This window comes from Onychostoma macrolepis, chromosome 25 (assembly GCF_012432095.1).
Source record: "Onychostoma macrolepis isolate SWU-2019 chromosome 25, ASM1243209v1, whole genome shotgun sequence".
Lineage (NCBI taxonomy): Eukaryota > Metazoa > Chordata > Actinopteri > Cypriniformes > Cyprinidae > Onychostoma > Onychostoma macrolepis.
In genome coordinates this window covers 10,416,018-10,432,416 of record NC_081179.1, presented here as the reverse complement: position 1 = coordinate 10,432,416, position 16,399 = coordinate 10,416,018, and the positions used below count along the sequence as shown (strand labels likewise).

Below are 16,399 nucleotides of genomic sequence, written 5' to 3'. Positions count from 1 at the left end.
TAGTGTGGTCTGTTTTTGCTACATCGTGTGGAAAGTATTGTTTAATACTAGCAGGTATGTTTTTTTCTGTTTGGGACCCCCTGGCTTGAAGTATTTCCAGTTTCCCTAAGTTCCCCATAGTGCCTGACTGCCCATCACAGCGGACAAGGGCTCATGGAGTCATTTAGGAGAGCAGCGGGTCGATGTTGTGGCCTTGTGCTTATTGATCCCATCCAGCCGACAGACACATCCATTTCCCACAGCACACAGTGGGACAGGAACTACTGCTTGACACCCCTGGATCATCAGCTCATGAGGAGAGGTATCTTTTTATGTGAGGGATTTTCTCGGAATGCTGCTTTGAAGATGCGGGAATGGGGAGCCATGAATGGTGAGATTCTTGAGAGAAAAGCAGCTCCTGGGATAGAGGGGTTTCTCAGCAGGGGCCGTCACTGTTGAACTATGGCATCCAAGGTATTCTGTGGACAAAAGAAACTTCTACCAGCTTTCTTGACCACTTTGGACTTTTCTTCTATAAGGAATAAGAAGTCAAAAGTAAGAAGTTAAGAAGTGCATTTGACAGACATAAGCAAGTTATAAAATCAGAACATCTCACTTGCTTTGACTGCTCACTGAGAATGGGAAGGCTCGCCCAGCAAGTGGTCTGTGTCAAACATCTGCGATCAGATGATACAAATCAGTGTAGAAAGTCCCAGTAGACTTGGGCATCATTGCGGGTCATTGTGGTAATCACACAAAGGACAGCTGATCTAACCTCTCACATTTAAATGTGGAACTAGGAGAGATCCGGTCGCTGATAGCTATGACTGCAAATGGCCAACTCATTTACAATCTGAATCCCATTTGATTCCCAGCGGCTCTCCCAGGCACCTCTCTCCGCAAGCTGTACCACCCGCCAATGAGCCGGCGACAGAGAGCCAGCTTGCCACATATGGATCGTCCCTTGATATCATTCAGTCAGCGTGTAATCTTATTATGCAAAGTCTTAATCCGCACCTATGTCCCAATGCCCAAGGGTGGCAATATTGTGATATCAAGGTTCTGGTAGGTCATGTTGCGTGATCCCTTCTCTATTCTTTGTAGAAGATGGGGGACTTAAAAGCCATCCCTAGAGGCCAAAGAAAAGGAGAGAAAGAGAGATCTGGGGCGGGACCAGATGTATGGGTTTGTCTTGTTTTTTTCCCTTTTGGAGAACAAGATTGACATGAGGTCTCCAGCTAGGATTAGACTTGATTTGGAGCAGTGGGATTTTTTCCAGCAGACACATTATTGGACAAGGGAATAAGGGGCCACCAGCATGGCGAAATTGGATCAGGATTGGCAATCGCTGTGAGTCAGCAACGGTAACGACGACTGCTAAAACAGCAGCTGCCTGCAGATCTCTTCCTCCATTCAGGTGAAGCCACCTTTCCAATCACTCAGAAAGTGAGCGAACGGAAAGCGAACTAAGGGTGGGAGAAGCAAAGAGATATGAAGGTTAGTGGTGGTGGGGGTAATTTTGATGTTGGTGAGATTTAGCACTAGCGTAATGGGATTAAGCGAAACACCTTTGTGCCCGGAAAAAAAGCCACCTGGTGCTATAGAGGCAGTGAGAGAGAGACAGACACAGACTGAGGGAGAGAGGGAGAAGACTAATCCGTTCCCACCTCTGGGATGTCATTCATAAAGCTGAGAGTGATTTCCGCTCTGCTTGCTTCAAGCTAATTCCATCACCAGGAGCGACGGGCGATGGGAATAAAGGGCCGAGCTCATTATCCCAACCACGGCCTAAAATATCCAGGCATTCCCATTTCACTTGGAATCGATACCACATGATGGGTTTTTAGGACCCGGAAGTTGCAGGCCGATGCTCACTTCCTAAAAGAGAAGGGCGGGGAACAAAACAGACAGCTCAGGTGTGGTGGACACCTCAAAATGACACATCTATAGCTACAGTGACTGCAATTACCACCCACTGCCTCTCACTCCAAATTAGTGGGTTTCCCTCAATGGAGCTATAAGGCCAATAACCAATTAAGAGATTGGCAAACAATGAAGTTGCTCCAAGCAAGCTGCGCGTGGCCAAGCAGTTACTTGTTGTGTTTCAAATTCAACTTGCAGTCGTTTATTAGCAAGTCCGCCTCCTTTGAGACATTACTGCTGCACCTTTTCAAAGTCTATCTGGCTTAACACAGAAATCATCTGTCTGCCAACCTGTATGGCATGCTAACATTAAAATAAAAAAATAAATAAAAAAACAGGTAAATGAAGGTGTGTGAAGAGCAGGTTGACATAATTATCGGCAAGGGAGGATGGTGCATGTTTTTGGCATAGTGGTTGGGGGCGGGTTTTCTTGATTAACAAGCAGGAGTTATTTTTAAAACCAGGTCCTGACTTGTCCGGGCTTGTGACGGCGGGGTGGGAGCACCTGAGGGCCCGGTGGCTTCATGGGTGCACCGGTGCTGTCACTTGTTCAGTCTATGAGCACATCGGGGACACTGTGGCATTGTGACTCCCCTTGGCAACTGCTTTCACAACAAATGTGTAAATAGCCTTTAAAAGAAAACAGTCATGATTCAAACACCAATTCAGTTTTCAAGCACATAGCTTAGGTCTATGCATTACAGTAAAAAAAAATAAAAAAGGAGTCTGGAATAAAACTTACCTACAACGTTTCATAGGTATTTTGAGAGGTTACATTTTGGTTTAATACAACTGTATCCCACTTAGTCGGTTTCTCTTCCTCTCTCTTTCTCACACACACACACAACCACAGAAGTCTAGCATTGCATGAGGGCTGTTATTGCCAATTGAATGGATAGGATGATGGAATAGGCAGTAAACCTCTGGCTCTCTGAAAGACTCCCAGTCATAAACAAACCAGACCACCACAACACAAGCATAGAGCCGCCAGCTTCCCGCAAACATCTTTAGTAGAGCTCATCCACCAAAAATAGAGGCAAAATGATAACTTTTAAGGTGAAGAGTGTCATCGTTAAACAAATCTAATTCTGAAGGGTTTAGACACTGTTGCAATTTCAAAACATTGCTCTAGTTTGTTTGGGTGGACAAACAAGTTTATTTTCAGCGTAAATCAATAGCATACGTTTGGCGCAGATATACTTATCAATCATTGTATCCATAGGAACATAAAAGCCTGTGCAAGTGCAGATCTACAATAATTCAAATGTACTATTATTGACATTTCAATAAAATTGAATTCTGAATATTTAAAAGGCTAATGAACCTTTTATTCCCTAAAAGGTAACTCTTGCTGGTCCCTCTGAAAATTTGGCTGGACACTTTTGATCTGAGAGGCATGTAGAGGCAGCCTTGTCCAAAACAGGGAAGCCATTAGGTTTGAACTGAAATAGGAATTGAAAAGATGGAGGGAGGTTTCCTCTTCCGTGCAACTGAGATTACATCTGCATTAAATGTGAAACCATAAAAGGGCAAAAAAAAAAAAGTGAAGGCTCTGCATTAAAGAAAACTCTTTTCAAAACTACCTGTGAACAAGAACCAGGATCAGTGAAAGTCTTGCTTACTTTGACAAAGGTTTCAGGTGACCGTTCACACAGACGTCAATGAGGACAATAACGTGAGAAAAGTCACCAAAAAGAGAGCCAAGGTTCCACATTTCCCCTCACAAAATCACAATAATATACTCCTATTGCACCCACTGTCCTGATGAGGTAATGGCCATTCATTTTAATTAATATTTTAAATATTGTTAAAAAATGTGGCAGAAAGCATTGCATTAGGCAGTAGAATATACATTGCAAAGATTATTTAAAAAATAAAAAACCTAGTTTTCTCATTTCTTAACTCAAAACTAAATATACACGAAAAATCTGACCTATTATCTGACCGGTTATGAAAGTTGACCGAAATTATATATATATAAAAAAAAAAAAATTTTTTTACTTAAGTGACAAAAAAACATTAAATAAAACATCATTACCATGCAAATTATTATAATTTGTTTTGCATCATCTACAGTCATATACACAGATGTAAAGGGACAATCATTCAAATGCACACAGCAGCCTTACTGCCTGGCCAGACCCACAAGTGCACGCTAGGTTAAAAGTTATATCCCCTCAAAAATAGAATGATGATGTCTATCATTGCACTATAATGTGTTGTTGATCCTGTCTGCACATATAGGGGGAACCGAGGACTTAATTAGAGCTTTGACAAGCCCACTCTCCAAAAGTGATGAGATTATCCGTAATTGATGTCACAGTCGATTACAGTTCGGTCCATTGCCGGTCCACTGGCAGGTCTAGCCTCGGTTCAGGCCTCAGGACATTGATGAAAAGCGTGGTTTTGCCCCGATCAAGCTGTTTCTACTGTGGGACGACAGATTTTAGCAAACAGTCTAATGACTGTTTGAAGTTTAATAAAGCCATGACCCTATTCCAATGCCGCAACCTTGCGGATCCCCCCAAAATTGAGTGGACCGGAGAACAATAAGGCAAAGAAAAGCTCATCATTAACTGGAGGGCCTTTTTCGACCAGTGATGTGTGGAGGCAGTTTGTGACTTCATTGTCAGAGGAGGAAAAAAGTGCATTTATTTACATGCAAACAAAGTTGACAAGAGCTAAGAGGTTACTGAGCCGCCTGGTCCTCGCAAACACAGGGGAGTGAAAGGAGGGGGGCTGGGGAACGAACAGAAAGTTTTTTTTTTCCCTTTTGGTAAGCGTCTGGTCTGTAAAAGAGCACGTCTAGCTCAGAGGAAACAACCAAAGGGCTTTCTGAGACAGTGAGAGTCTAGTGTGACCCAATTCTGGAAACCAGTTCTGGTTATTTGGTGATGCACTTGCTGTAAGGTACATGTGAGTGAAAATCTTGCGCCCTAACACAAGAAAAGAAATAGATAATGGAAAGGTTTTTACAGCGTGGTTGATTTGAACATCTATGTGGAGACTATTTAAAGAGTATTAAGAAAGAAATGTCTTTTGAATTCATCAATAAATATTTAATAAACAAATAATTTCTCATTGCTGCCACATTCACTTCCTGTAAAAAAAAGAAAATCAACCGTGTGTCCATTGAATATGTCCCATTTTAAAAGAGCTAAATAATAGTCCAATAAGAATCTTGCTGAACATATCCAAAAGTGTCATGTAACCTTCTTAACTTCAATGCTGAGCGAACAGGAATCGCAGCACACAACCGTTTCCATTTCTTTTAAGTCATCCTTCTCCAAGATGAATTCTCCTCCACAGCGGCAGCTGTACGTATAACACTCAGTGTCTGAAACAGAAGAGATGCTTTGTAATGATAACCAAACTGAAAATTAACCAGTAAACTGCTTATGAACAGAGCACTAACCACAATCCCAGTTCATGTCATCGAGAGTTATACGAGCGTCCACTGGCCAGCTCTGTTTCAGTTCATTTGCTGCAGAGAGAAATACAATATGAAGATGCAGTCAAATTGAGTCCAGTATGAAGCAAACAATGAAAGAATATGCTATTTGTCTATCATGAACAAACCAGTATTTCCTAAAGGTCCACTTAAGAAGTAATTTTAACACCACATTTTAGCATAACATATGGGAATGCAATACATTAAGGCTAATACACCACTAATATTATTAAATAAACAGACCTTAGTCAGGGTTGTGCCATATTACATTTTTGACAGAAACGTAAATGAGGCTGCGAATTGTTTTTCTCAAAATCATACTGTGCATTGAATGGATGTACAGTTCTTTTTTAAAAAGGGATCATTCACCCAAAAATGAAAATTCTGTCATTAATTACTCACCCTCATGTCATTCCAAACCCGTAAGACCTTTTTTAATCTTTAGAACACAAATTAAGATATTTTTGATGAAATCGGAGAGCTTCCTGACCCTGCATAGACAGCAATGCAACTACCACATTCAAGGCACAAAAGTATTCTCGTAGCTTCAGAAAATTACGGTTGAACCACTGATGTCACATGGACTATATTAATGTCCTTACTACCTTTCTGGGCCTTGACCTTGGTAGTACCCTTGCTGTCTTTGGAGGGTCAGAGAGCTCTCGGATTTCATCAAAAATATCTTAATTTGTGTTCTGAAGATCTTACGGGTTTGGAATGGTGAGTAAATAATGACAGAATTTTCATTTTTTGGTGAACTCTGCCCTTAACAACATATCGATTCATCAGCTGAAAAGAAAAAAGAAACTTTCAGTGGACAAAACTCCATAAAACAATTTTGCTAAAAAGTTGTGCATTGTGAAAATTACATGATCTTTAATACAATATATTAAACTCAATATGGCATCTAACCTGACTAGGGTAAGCTTACATTTTATTTACCACTTTGAATTTTTGTCAAAAAAAAAAAAAACAGGTCACACCCGGAACCTTTGAGCTCCTGCAGGAGAGAAACAGTGTCTGGAAGATTCAAAGCATCTGTAAAAAGTTTCCAGAGCAATCCTTGCTTGTTGAAATATTTAAGCAATAATCACAGAGGATTGGTGGGCCGCTGTTCCACTTATAAGAGATTTAGAAAAAGGGAAGCTGCGAAGTCATCTGAGGTCATTTAGAGTGTCTTCGCAAAGCCTTCATGTCTCCTACTGCTGCTATGAATACACACAAATGAGTTGTCTTAAAATATTCATTGAATATTCAAGCAGGGAATGCTGGGCATCTCAAAAGGCACCACTTTAAAGGCGGCTAATAAGTGAATTTAAAACTAAAACTGTGCGTGAAAAAGTGCAATAAGACAATTGATTGTCAAGAGACCGAGAATGAAATTAGATCACGTCGCTTCATAATGAATTGAGGAATCTGAGACGCGACACTTCCACGTAACTGTTCTTGTCCCTTTCTGGCAGCCTGTCTGAGATACTGGCAATTAACAGGTTTGAGTGCAGCGTTTTATCATGCTTTCTTTTAATTAGTTTAAAGGAATGTCCTAAATAGGTGCCATTTCAATTCTTGCGACTAATTTACATCATTCATTCCCTACAGGTGCAAAAAAGAACTTGAGACAAAGAAATGAGCTCCGTTTTTGAAATGAGTAGTCTGATGTGTCTCCATTTACCTCAAAAAATGTCTCATTTGGATATAAAATGAAGCAAAATTAAATTTTAAATGTTAAGTAGGAACTGAATGGAAGATTTCAGTTATGCAACCCAACAACTCGATTAATTACCTCACACTATTCAGAGAGTACCCCAGAATAACCTCCAGTAAGGAATGCATGACTATCCCTTGATACATTTCTGCTTCAGAGATGCATAAACTGATTAGAGGCATAAAGACTTCTCCTATGACAGTAAACACAAGTAAAATGCTATCTTCTCATATCTCAGGAATAAGACTCATGAATATTAATGACTGAATACATTTCTGATAAGAAGGGTGTATGAATATTTATAAATACTATATATATTTTGTAACTGCAAAAGATTAAGCCAATCAGACGTGACTTTTTAAATAGAGGCCACAGTGTTTGACAGCAAACCATGTCTGGTCAATATTGACACACATTTCAATGTCTAGTGAATGACTGCAGGGCAAGCTACTTAAGTTAGATGGGGATTAGTGTATCCTTTGAGCTGGCCAGAATCAATCCCAAACTTAATTAAAGCAGACAATATAGACTTGAGTAGAGAGCCAAGATAATTTTAATATCCCCTTAGACTAAAATATCAACAGAGTTTGTTAAATGATCTGCGCAGACACTTTTCTTCTAACGATGCACCAATATTTATATGTATCGATAATTATTGTCACGTTATAAGTGAAGACCACTGTCACTGTTAAAATTCTATACTATAATGCCTGATAAAATAAAAATCAAAGAAAAGAAAAAGAAAAAAGAAAGAGGGGGTGGGATCGGGCAACGTCCTCGAGCCGGGATTTGAACTCGGGACGTCCGTAATGCAAAGCCGTTATATGTCCCTACTTTTTAAATTTACAAAATATAATTTTTTTTATTTTATTTTGTGTGAAAAAAGAGACCACCAAGTAAAACAAGAGATAAACTGATACTAAAATTGCTCTCTTATTATTTCCATGCATATTTTTATATTCATATAATTGATATTATATATAAATATTTTTAAATGTATAAACGTAACATTTATTTTTCTTAAATATATACATGCATATATATATATATATACACATAATAAATATACACAGAACACACATATATTATGTAAACAAAAGCTTTTATTTTTGACCGCGCTAGTATACGAACATGCAAGCTCCTTGAGGACTGGTATAATTTCAGACCCCTGCTTTACATTACTTGTGAGCCAAAATATATTTGATATATAATATAGTTTTTTATATATATATATATATATATATCTATCATCTAAAAAATAAATAGTTTTCTTTTTTTAAACTTAATTCATTTTCAAATATTTCTACAATAAAAAGCAAAGCTTTATTTATCACTTGCATATGAAGTCAAAACAAAGCATGTCTGATGTGGGAAATAAAGTCACTGCATCTAATTGAAGAGGTCAACTCCATCACTCCTGCATGTGCAGCCCAGACGAGGCCTGGCTTTTCTGCGGACACTCTCTAAATGTCAATTCTGTGGCTGTGGCGATCTATGTTAGCAAGTAGTTGCGCAAAGTGTTCCCCCCCCCAAAGGCGATGCCACAGCTCCCCAGTTAATGGCGCACAGGACCCTGGATGTACACTTATTGAAGGTCCTAATGGAGGGCTAGGGGGAGCTTTTTCCTTAGGCGAGAGAGGAGAGAAGCAGACTATCACTTCATGTAAGAATTGGCCATGTGTGACAGACCTGACCTACATTCTCTCTCGCTATCTCTCTTTATTTCCCTCCTCCTCTACTACCCACAATTCTCACTATCCTCTTCTGTAAGGAAGCATCTGTCCAGACCAAAGACAACAGCTCTGTTTTCATTCCTTCCTTTGGTGTTTTAAATATTTCAGACAATTTTAGTTGTCTGCCCCAAAGGGCTAGTGACAAATCTGGTTTATGCTCTTAATACAGTTTTATCAACACTGACGAAAAGAAATGAATGATAAATTTTTACATTATTATCTAGAGTAAATGCTTTGCTGTGCATTCACAAAATTCAGTAAAGTGAAGCCTATTACATCTAAACATTATTCTTCAAAAATTGTCTAGTACTCTTTCAAAAGTGGATAAAATCAAAATTGCTAAAGTATTCTGGGAGGTTACTATGAGATTAATTAACAATCCCATTTGCTCATTTTATTATTCAATAGTCAAAAAAACTCCCAAAAAAACCACGCAAGCGTGGTCGCTTAGCAAAAGCATTTACTGAGCCTTTAAGCAATTCAATAAAACATAGCCCATCTAAACAACTAATTCCTCCAAATCTCTTCAGTCTAGTATGGTTTCAATACTTGAGAGCCCATGAGAGGACAGACAAGTGGGAACCTACCCCGCAGCTGAAGGTTGTACTCCTTCCTGCTCTCCTCATTACTCAAGATCTTCCAAGCTTGGTCAACGTCAATGAATCTCTGCAGGTGCTGCTCCGCTTCACCTTCTGATACGTCCTGGCCTTTGCTTGTCCGGGTGAAACTACCAATCAAAATTGAGCCATGAGATTGAGAACGATCATGCTTTACTGAAACACATGGACATTTACGTTTAATTAAATCACAACTGAAACTGACAATATGACTGGAGATACAAAAGATAGACTAGAAGAATGTAAACAAAATGACAGTTGACGGAAGTTCATGGGCAATTTGCTGATGGACCAGCCTTACTTTTGGACAATTTAGCAGTGAAGGCAGAGCATGGATACTAATACGGACAATGGTGCAAAAACGGCAATATATATATATCAGTTAGGACAGATGTGTCTTCTCAATGACAAGGCTAGACAGAATGGACGGTTAGAAGGGCAAAGGGTGCCTCCTTCCTCCAGCCAAAAACACTAATGCGATCTCCACTTCGCATCCTAAAATATGACAGTTCATACCGTAACATCACAGCTTCACTAAGATAAACCTTTTTTTTTTTACCCAGAAGTCTAATGCAGCCCCCAAAAGTGAGCTTTAGGGGTTATTTTGACAGTCCCTTCCAGCCTGGATGGATTCTTACAGTATTCGTCTCCTTGAGGAATCTACAGAGCGCAGGCTGTGGCTATCGATTAGTGGGGGTCGAGGGTCAGCCGAGCCGTGAGGCTCTTCATTCGCCCACTGGAGAAGAGCAAGGTTGATAGGGGCAAACGGAAAACAACTTAGATCCTTTCGAGCAGGCATTCAACCAAACTCTGATTATGCTCTGGCACAGGCGAGCAAAGCATTGCATGTGTGTGTGTGTTTGTGTTTTTGTATGGTCGCTATAGTTCAAAAGCTGCACCGCCGCCAAAGTCGGGTAATGATGCATGGGGTGACACTGGGCTACAATAACCGACAATCCGGGGCAAGCCAATTACTGTCCACAGCGATTAAATTTTTAATTTTAAGTAACAAGAAGACTGAATTCAACTAATCATTTCAAGCAATTACGTTTAAAACTAATTAAAATTTAAGGGCGCCCGTTCTCCGTTGTTTCCCGTTCATCCCCCCCTTCTCTGTTTGTGTTTTTGTTGTTGTTTTCACTTTGTTAATGGGCGGTCAGAATGCGATGAGAAAAGCAAATGCAACAACAAGCCAAAAATTAACTTCCTGATTGAGAGAATCGTTAACCGTTTCTTGGCGTTATCACAGTGCGGGTGAAAGAGGGCAAGCGCTCAGCCGCCTTGAATATGAAAAAGAGGGGCTGATGAGTTTTAACTGAAAGAACCTTAAATATATTGATGTAAATCATTCATTGGGGCCATCCAAAAGATGGAAGGCTTTTGGGAGCGAGTTCACTCCAGTACTAGTGCTTTCACACGCCGCTATTACGCTCTAAGGAGGATTTCAAGTTGGTAAAATGCAAGAAAGCATCCTTTTTCACTCAAATCTTAGTTTAATTAAAAGTACCAGAGTAAAAAAGACATTAAGATTAGGAACCGCACAGGATACCAGCTAAGAGGATTAAATCGATTTGTGTTTAGGACGCTTCAGATCAGAGGATCAGAGAATGACCAAAGCTAAATAGCTAAAGTAAAAACCTGAGCTGTAAGTGAAACTTTAAATCAGCATGTGCAAAAATTTCAAATGAAACCAAAGCCTTGTGTGTAGATATCAGAAATGTTGTTTTTATTTCTGTGGTAAATCTGAAACGCCACCTTGCCTAAATTCCACTTCTATTCTCAGCCAGACCAGAAACAGAAAAACAGCTCTGTTCCTGAACCCTGAGAATGGTCGCGCAAGCTTGGCAGCACAATTTCTCAGTTACCTCCAGCAGGACGCCAGATTCTGCCAGAGAATTAGACTCTCTCCCCAGTGGCGGAATCGGAGATAGGGTTTTGCTTCCCTCTACTCTTTGTAGGTGAGCTTGAGAAGTCAGGACCACAGGTGTGAAGTGCAGCTTAGCCCTGGCAAACACATACTGCTGCTTCACAAACATCTCCCTGGGTAGTCTTTTGTCAAATAGACAATCCCTGTGAACTGGGTTTCAGGTCTGTCGTAACTGAGTGTTTGATTTAGTGTCTGATGGAAAGATGAAGGAATGCTGGGCTGAATGTAAAAATGCCACATTTTGAAATGAAGAAAGAAAAATGTATCTGTGTGTGTGTGTGTGTGTGTGTGTGTGTGTGTGTGTGTGTGTGTGTGTGTGTGTGTGTGTGTGTGTGTGTGTGTGTGTGTGTGTGTGTGTGTGTATGTATGTATGTATGTATATATATATATATATATATATGTATATATATATATATATATATATATAAAATAATGACATTTAATTTCTTAAAATGTCCCTGGTTGTATTAGGCATGGTTCATAATATTATTTTTCATAATAATATTATTTAATAGATTACATAGACAACTGTTCATAAGTTTGGGGTCAGTAAGATGTTTTAATGGTTTTAAAATAATTATCTTATGCTCACCAAGGCTGAATTTATTTGATCAAATCAGAGTAAAACAGAGCTTAAAATAAAGTTTTTCTATTTTAATATGTAATTTATTCCTGTGATCACAACACTGAATTTTCAGCATCACAACTCCAGTCTTCAGTGTCACATGATCGTTCAGAAATGCTGATTTGCTGCTCAAGAAATATTTCTCATTACTATAAATTTTGAAAACAGTTGTGCTGATTAATATTATTTTTCTAGATTCTATTAATTAAAAAAAAGTCAAAGTACAGCATTTATTTTTTTTTATATAATATTAGAAATGCCTTTACTGTCACTTTTAATCAAATTAATGCATCCATTCTGAAAAAAAGCATACATTTCTTTAAAAGAAAAAAAAATCTTAATGATCCCAAACTTTTGAACAGCTGTAATGTTAAAATATATTTAATAATTCATGCTATACATAATTCTGTCAGAAACTGGGCACAGCTTTTTAAAATAAATATCTGATTATGTCACATGCTTTAAACATACTGTTAAAAAAAAAAAAAAAAACATTATTGGGGTACATTTTACAAGAAAAAAGTATTTCAGTCAAAATGTAATGTTTAATTCCGTGTTACTTTCTAATTCCTTGTAATTATTTTTAAAGTATTTCTACACCCAATTTTTTTAGTGTATATCAGGGAGCTTGATGCATACATTAATGCTTACTATACTGTTTTCCAAAGTCTTCTCAGGACGCATTCTGACGTTAAAACACTAATCACACATTTCCTATGGTGTCACTCTACAACTTCCAGTCTGCGTGGCTCAGGTACTTGTCATAAATACATAACACAACGAGAGGCTGGTGCTCCGTTAGAGCGGCCCGTCCTCCTGCCCCTCTGGAGTTACACGCTTTAATTGCTGTCTCTTTGCACGCATTGTAAAATATTCATTTACTGGGGCTAATGGAGCTTGGAGAGCAGGAACACAATATAAAGGGCTGGGCAATTTGGAGCACTCGCCAGCTCTAACAATACATCATCATCTCTCAGAGGCTGCGAAGGGAGCACTGCCACATCCTCTGCTGGGCTCTAGTATGCTGCCTGCAGCCGCTCTCTGCTTCAATGGAGAGGGAGGAGAGGAGACAGGGGGCACAAAGGCTACTACCATCACACTACTGCCACCTACTGTCAGGCTGATCTGACAGTAGACTGAATGACTGACTGCAATCCGTATTACAGCAGTTTGGATTGGTTTAAACCTGAGGTTACACTGGTAATGCAAATGGTGTGGTTGATTCTAGATCCGAAAACTGACTCCTGTTCAACTGTCTGGCTATAATATGAAGAAGCAGATATCATTTCTATCATGAAACACTGACTCATTTGACTTGGATCGGAAGTTTTAAACCATTATCAATTTCATTACCAATCACTTTCCTGCTGTATATTGCGTAAGGCGCTGGTCTGGACTCTTCAAACTGCTTCAACAAATTGCACGGCACACATCCTGTTTGATCGACTGGTGTTATGTGATTGCTGTAATTAAAATGGGTTTGGGATTAAACAAATCAGCTTAAGTATAACTTGACTGGGATAAGTCAACCTGCAATGTGTATTAATGAGAAATACTGATGCCATTGATTAATTGTGCATATGTTTACAAAGCTCGTATTTAGCAAGAACAATTTGCCCTTGGAGGAAACTTTAATGGGAGAATCAAGCATAATCGGCATAATCTTTATCTCGGTATGAATTTTATCACTATGAACTTGGTAGACATGCACTGAATAACATATTAGACGGCATTTATGGCAGCGGTTCACAGTCTTTTTGACTATATTAAAACAAAAATACTAACAACAATTAATTTTGTGATTTCAGAAGTTTCAAAAAATGTTTGTTGGTCTGTATGCCTGTAAAATATGGGACCAAATCTCCACATTATGGTCAGTAACCCATGAGGGGGAACATTTTTTACAAACATCTTATTTTTATTATGTTTTTGAAATAAGTCTCTCATGCTCACCAAGGCTGTATTTACTTGACCAAATAAAATTGAGTAAAACAGTAATATTATGAAATATTATTCTAATTTAACATAACTGTTTCTATTTTAATATATAATAAAATGAAATGTATTCCTGTGATGGCCAAAGCTGAATTTTCAGCAGCCATTACCCCAGTCTCCAGTGTCACATGATCCTTTAGAAAACATTGTAATATGTTGACTTGCTGCTCAATTATTAATACTGGTTCTTATTATCAATGTTTAAAACAGTTTCCTGAACACCTACCATGAGTATGAGCTTCTGATACTTCTGTTTCAGTTCTTGTATGTCATCTGTTGGACAGGCACCCAGTATTGAGTACCAGTCTTTCTGTGGACCACTAGAATCTACCATAATCCTGAAGAATACAAACAAAAAATGCACAGGAAAGCATGAATTATGCGTTCAGAACAAGAGTTAACTATTTATTTACTATTTATTTACAACATACACGCCCCCATATTCAACTCGTTAAAGCAACGATTGGTTAATGGTCAATAGGTCTAAAACATTTTAAACTCTCTTTAGTAGTCAGTTAGTGAACAAGATGTACTGTACGCCACATATAACTACTGTAACAGCATACAAAGCGATAAAAAGTGTAATGTACATATATATTGCAGAATGATATCGTATAATTAAACTGTCGAGTTTACTAACCTAATATAAAGAGGTTGTTTTCCGTTTCTATGCAGCTGTCATAAGTGTTGGCCTTTCCAGTCCATGCTGCTTCCCGTGTGAGTGTTTGCCTCCCTCTTTAACGCCCTGACAGAAACACCTATGATTTAACAAAAAGCCATAATTTTGTGATTTTGTGATATATATATATATACACACACACACACATATATACATGTGTGTGTAAACTACACAAATTGGGCAAAAAATCAGTTGTACTTATATTTGTACTTCAACAATTAAATGTCTATGTTCTGACATCCCACTGCTCTCGAGATGGCGGAACTCCTCAAATTAAACGTTTCTACACGGATGCTTTAGAGAGAAACACCCTGCCGTATCTGTGGAAACAGACAGACGTGCCCAAGGCAAATAGCTTTTTGTTTGCAGCTTGTTAATTTCTGAGTATATTTAATTCAGACTTTTCCGCATTTTGTTTAATTACTTAGTTTTATTTTACAATTTAGTGAATAATAATACTAGAAAATATTCTAGAATCGTTCCTAATCGCAAAAAAAAACCGGTGTATTATTACAATTACTTAAAATAAAATCCTAATGATAATTTTATTTTTCTGCAGAAATCCTGATAGAAAGCATGGTTTTTGAAACAAATATTGTTCAAATACAGAACTGAGCTAAAGAAGAAAATACAACAATCGTATTACAAAGGGATGTCACAAAATAGTGAGATTTTACATTGGCAAAATTAGTCAAAACACTTCCATCTGGCAGCATATGTGTGATTGTGACAAGGGTTGCGAGAAAAGTTGGTGGATGTTTGTTAATTGTGCTGGGAATTATCTAAAATACCCTGGGTGTCACAGTCTACAGAGGGCAGAAAAAGAAAGAAGAAGAAAAAAAAAATCACACAGTGCACACCTCAGCCACTGTCTCCAGCTGCTAATTAACAAAGTCTTTAATGAGCGCTGTGATAGAAGCCACATGTAACAGACAAACCAGACTGTTTGTCGATGCATGTTTACTCAATTTGGGTTTATTATGCAGCAATTAATAATTCCATGATGAAATGCACTGATTTATTTTTGTTTGACATTTCAGATGTATAAAGCACAATAACAGCTGTTTGTTTTCTTGTTTTACTGATGCGTGTAATTCGTTTTTGTAATTCCACTTTCGCCTCTAGAAAATCAAGTCTCAAAGGGCAGGAAAAGTTGTGGTATTAGAGAATCTGAAAACTTGTATAGATGATACTACAGCTTAATTACAGAACACTTATCATGAACGTGTGCTAATGTGATTCCCTTTCTAAAAATATAAATGCAGTTTTTATATACAGCATTTAAAATATGCAGTATGTCTCTTAGAAAACACCTTAACAGAATTATAAAGACACTTTATATGTCAAACATTGTCTGTTGTAGAGTCTTTAATACTATTCGACTGCTGTTGTTATTTACAGACTCTGTAGGTGTTAATAAGAAAAGCTCTCGACTGGCGTACATCTAACGGCACTCAAATATTACTTTAATTACTGGAACTGAAAAGTAAACAAAACAAACAGAACAAACTTTACCGTGACATTGTGCAACACTTCTAACATATAATTATTTGTGCTAATTACTGATTTAAAAGTTGGGAGGAATTAAACAAAGTAATTAGCAAATAGCATTCTGATTAGTTCGAGCCTTGTTCTTGTGTATCCGTGTGATGCATAAATCCTTGAAGCACTCGATGATCAAATGAGCAAACGCATGTCTTTGAGGTCTTAAGGTCATTCATAAATTAAGCAGGATTATCTTTGGTTTAATAAGGAAGTGCTTTAT

General features: G+C 38.2%; 1 protein-coding gene across 1 annotated transcript; it reads right to left on the bottom strand.

Annotated features, from left to right (window-relative positions):
- Positions 1–695: 695 nt before the first annotated feature.
- On the bottom strand, positions 696–14,786 carry dnajc24 (DnaJ (Hsp40) homolog, subfamily C, member 24). Its single transcript, XM_058768135.1, is given in 6 exon segments — positions 696–5,239; positions 5,318–5,386; positions 9,379–9,499; positions 9,501–9,518; positions 14,182–14,293; positions 14,596–14,786. Coding segments are annotated over 5 exon segments (450 nt in total). The 5' UTR covers positions 14,290–14,293; positions 14,596–14,786; the 3' UTR covers positions 696–5,105.
- Positions 14,787–16,399: the final 1,613 nt, after the last annotated feature.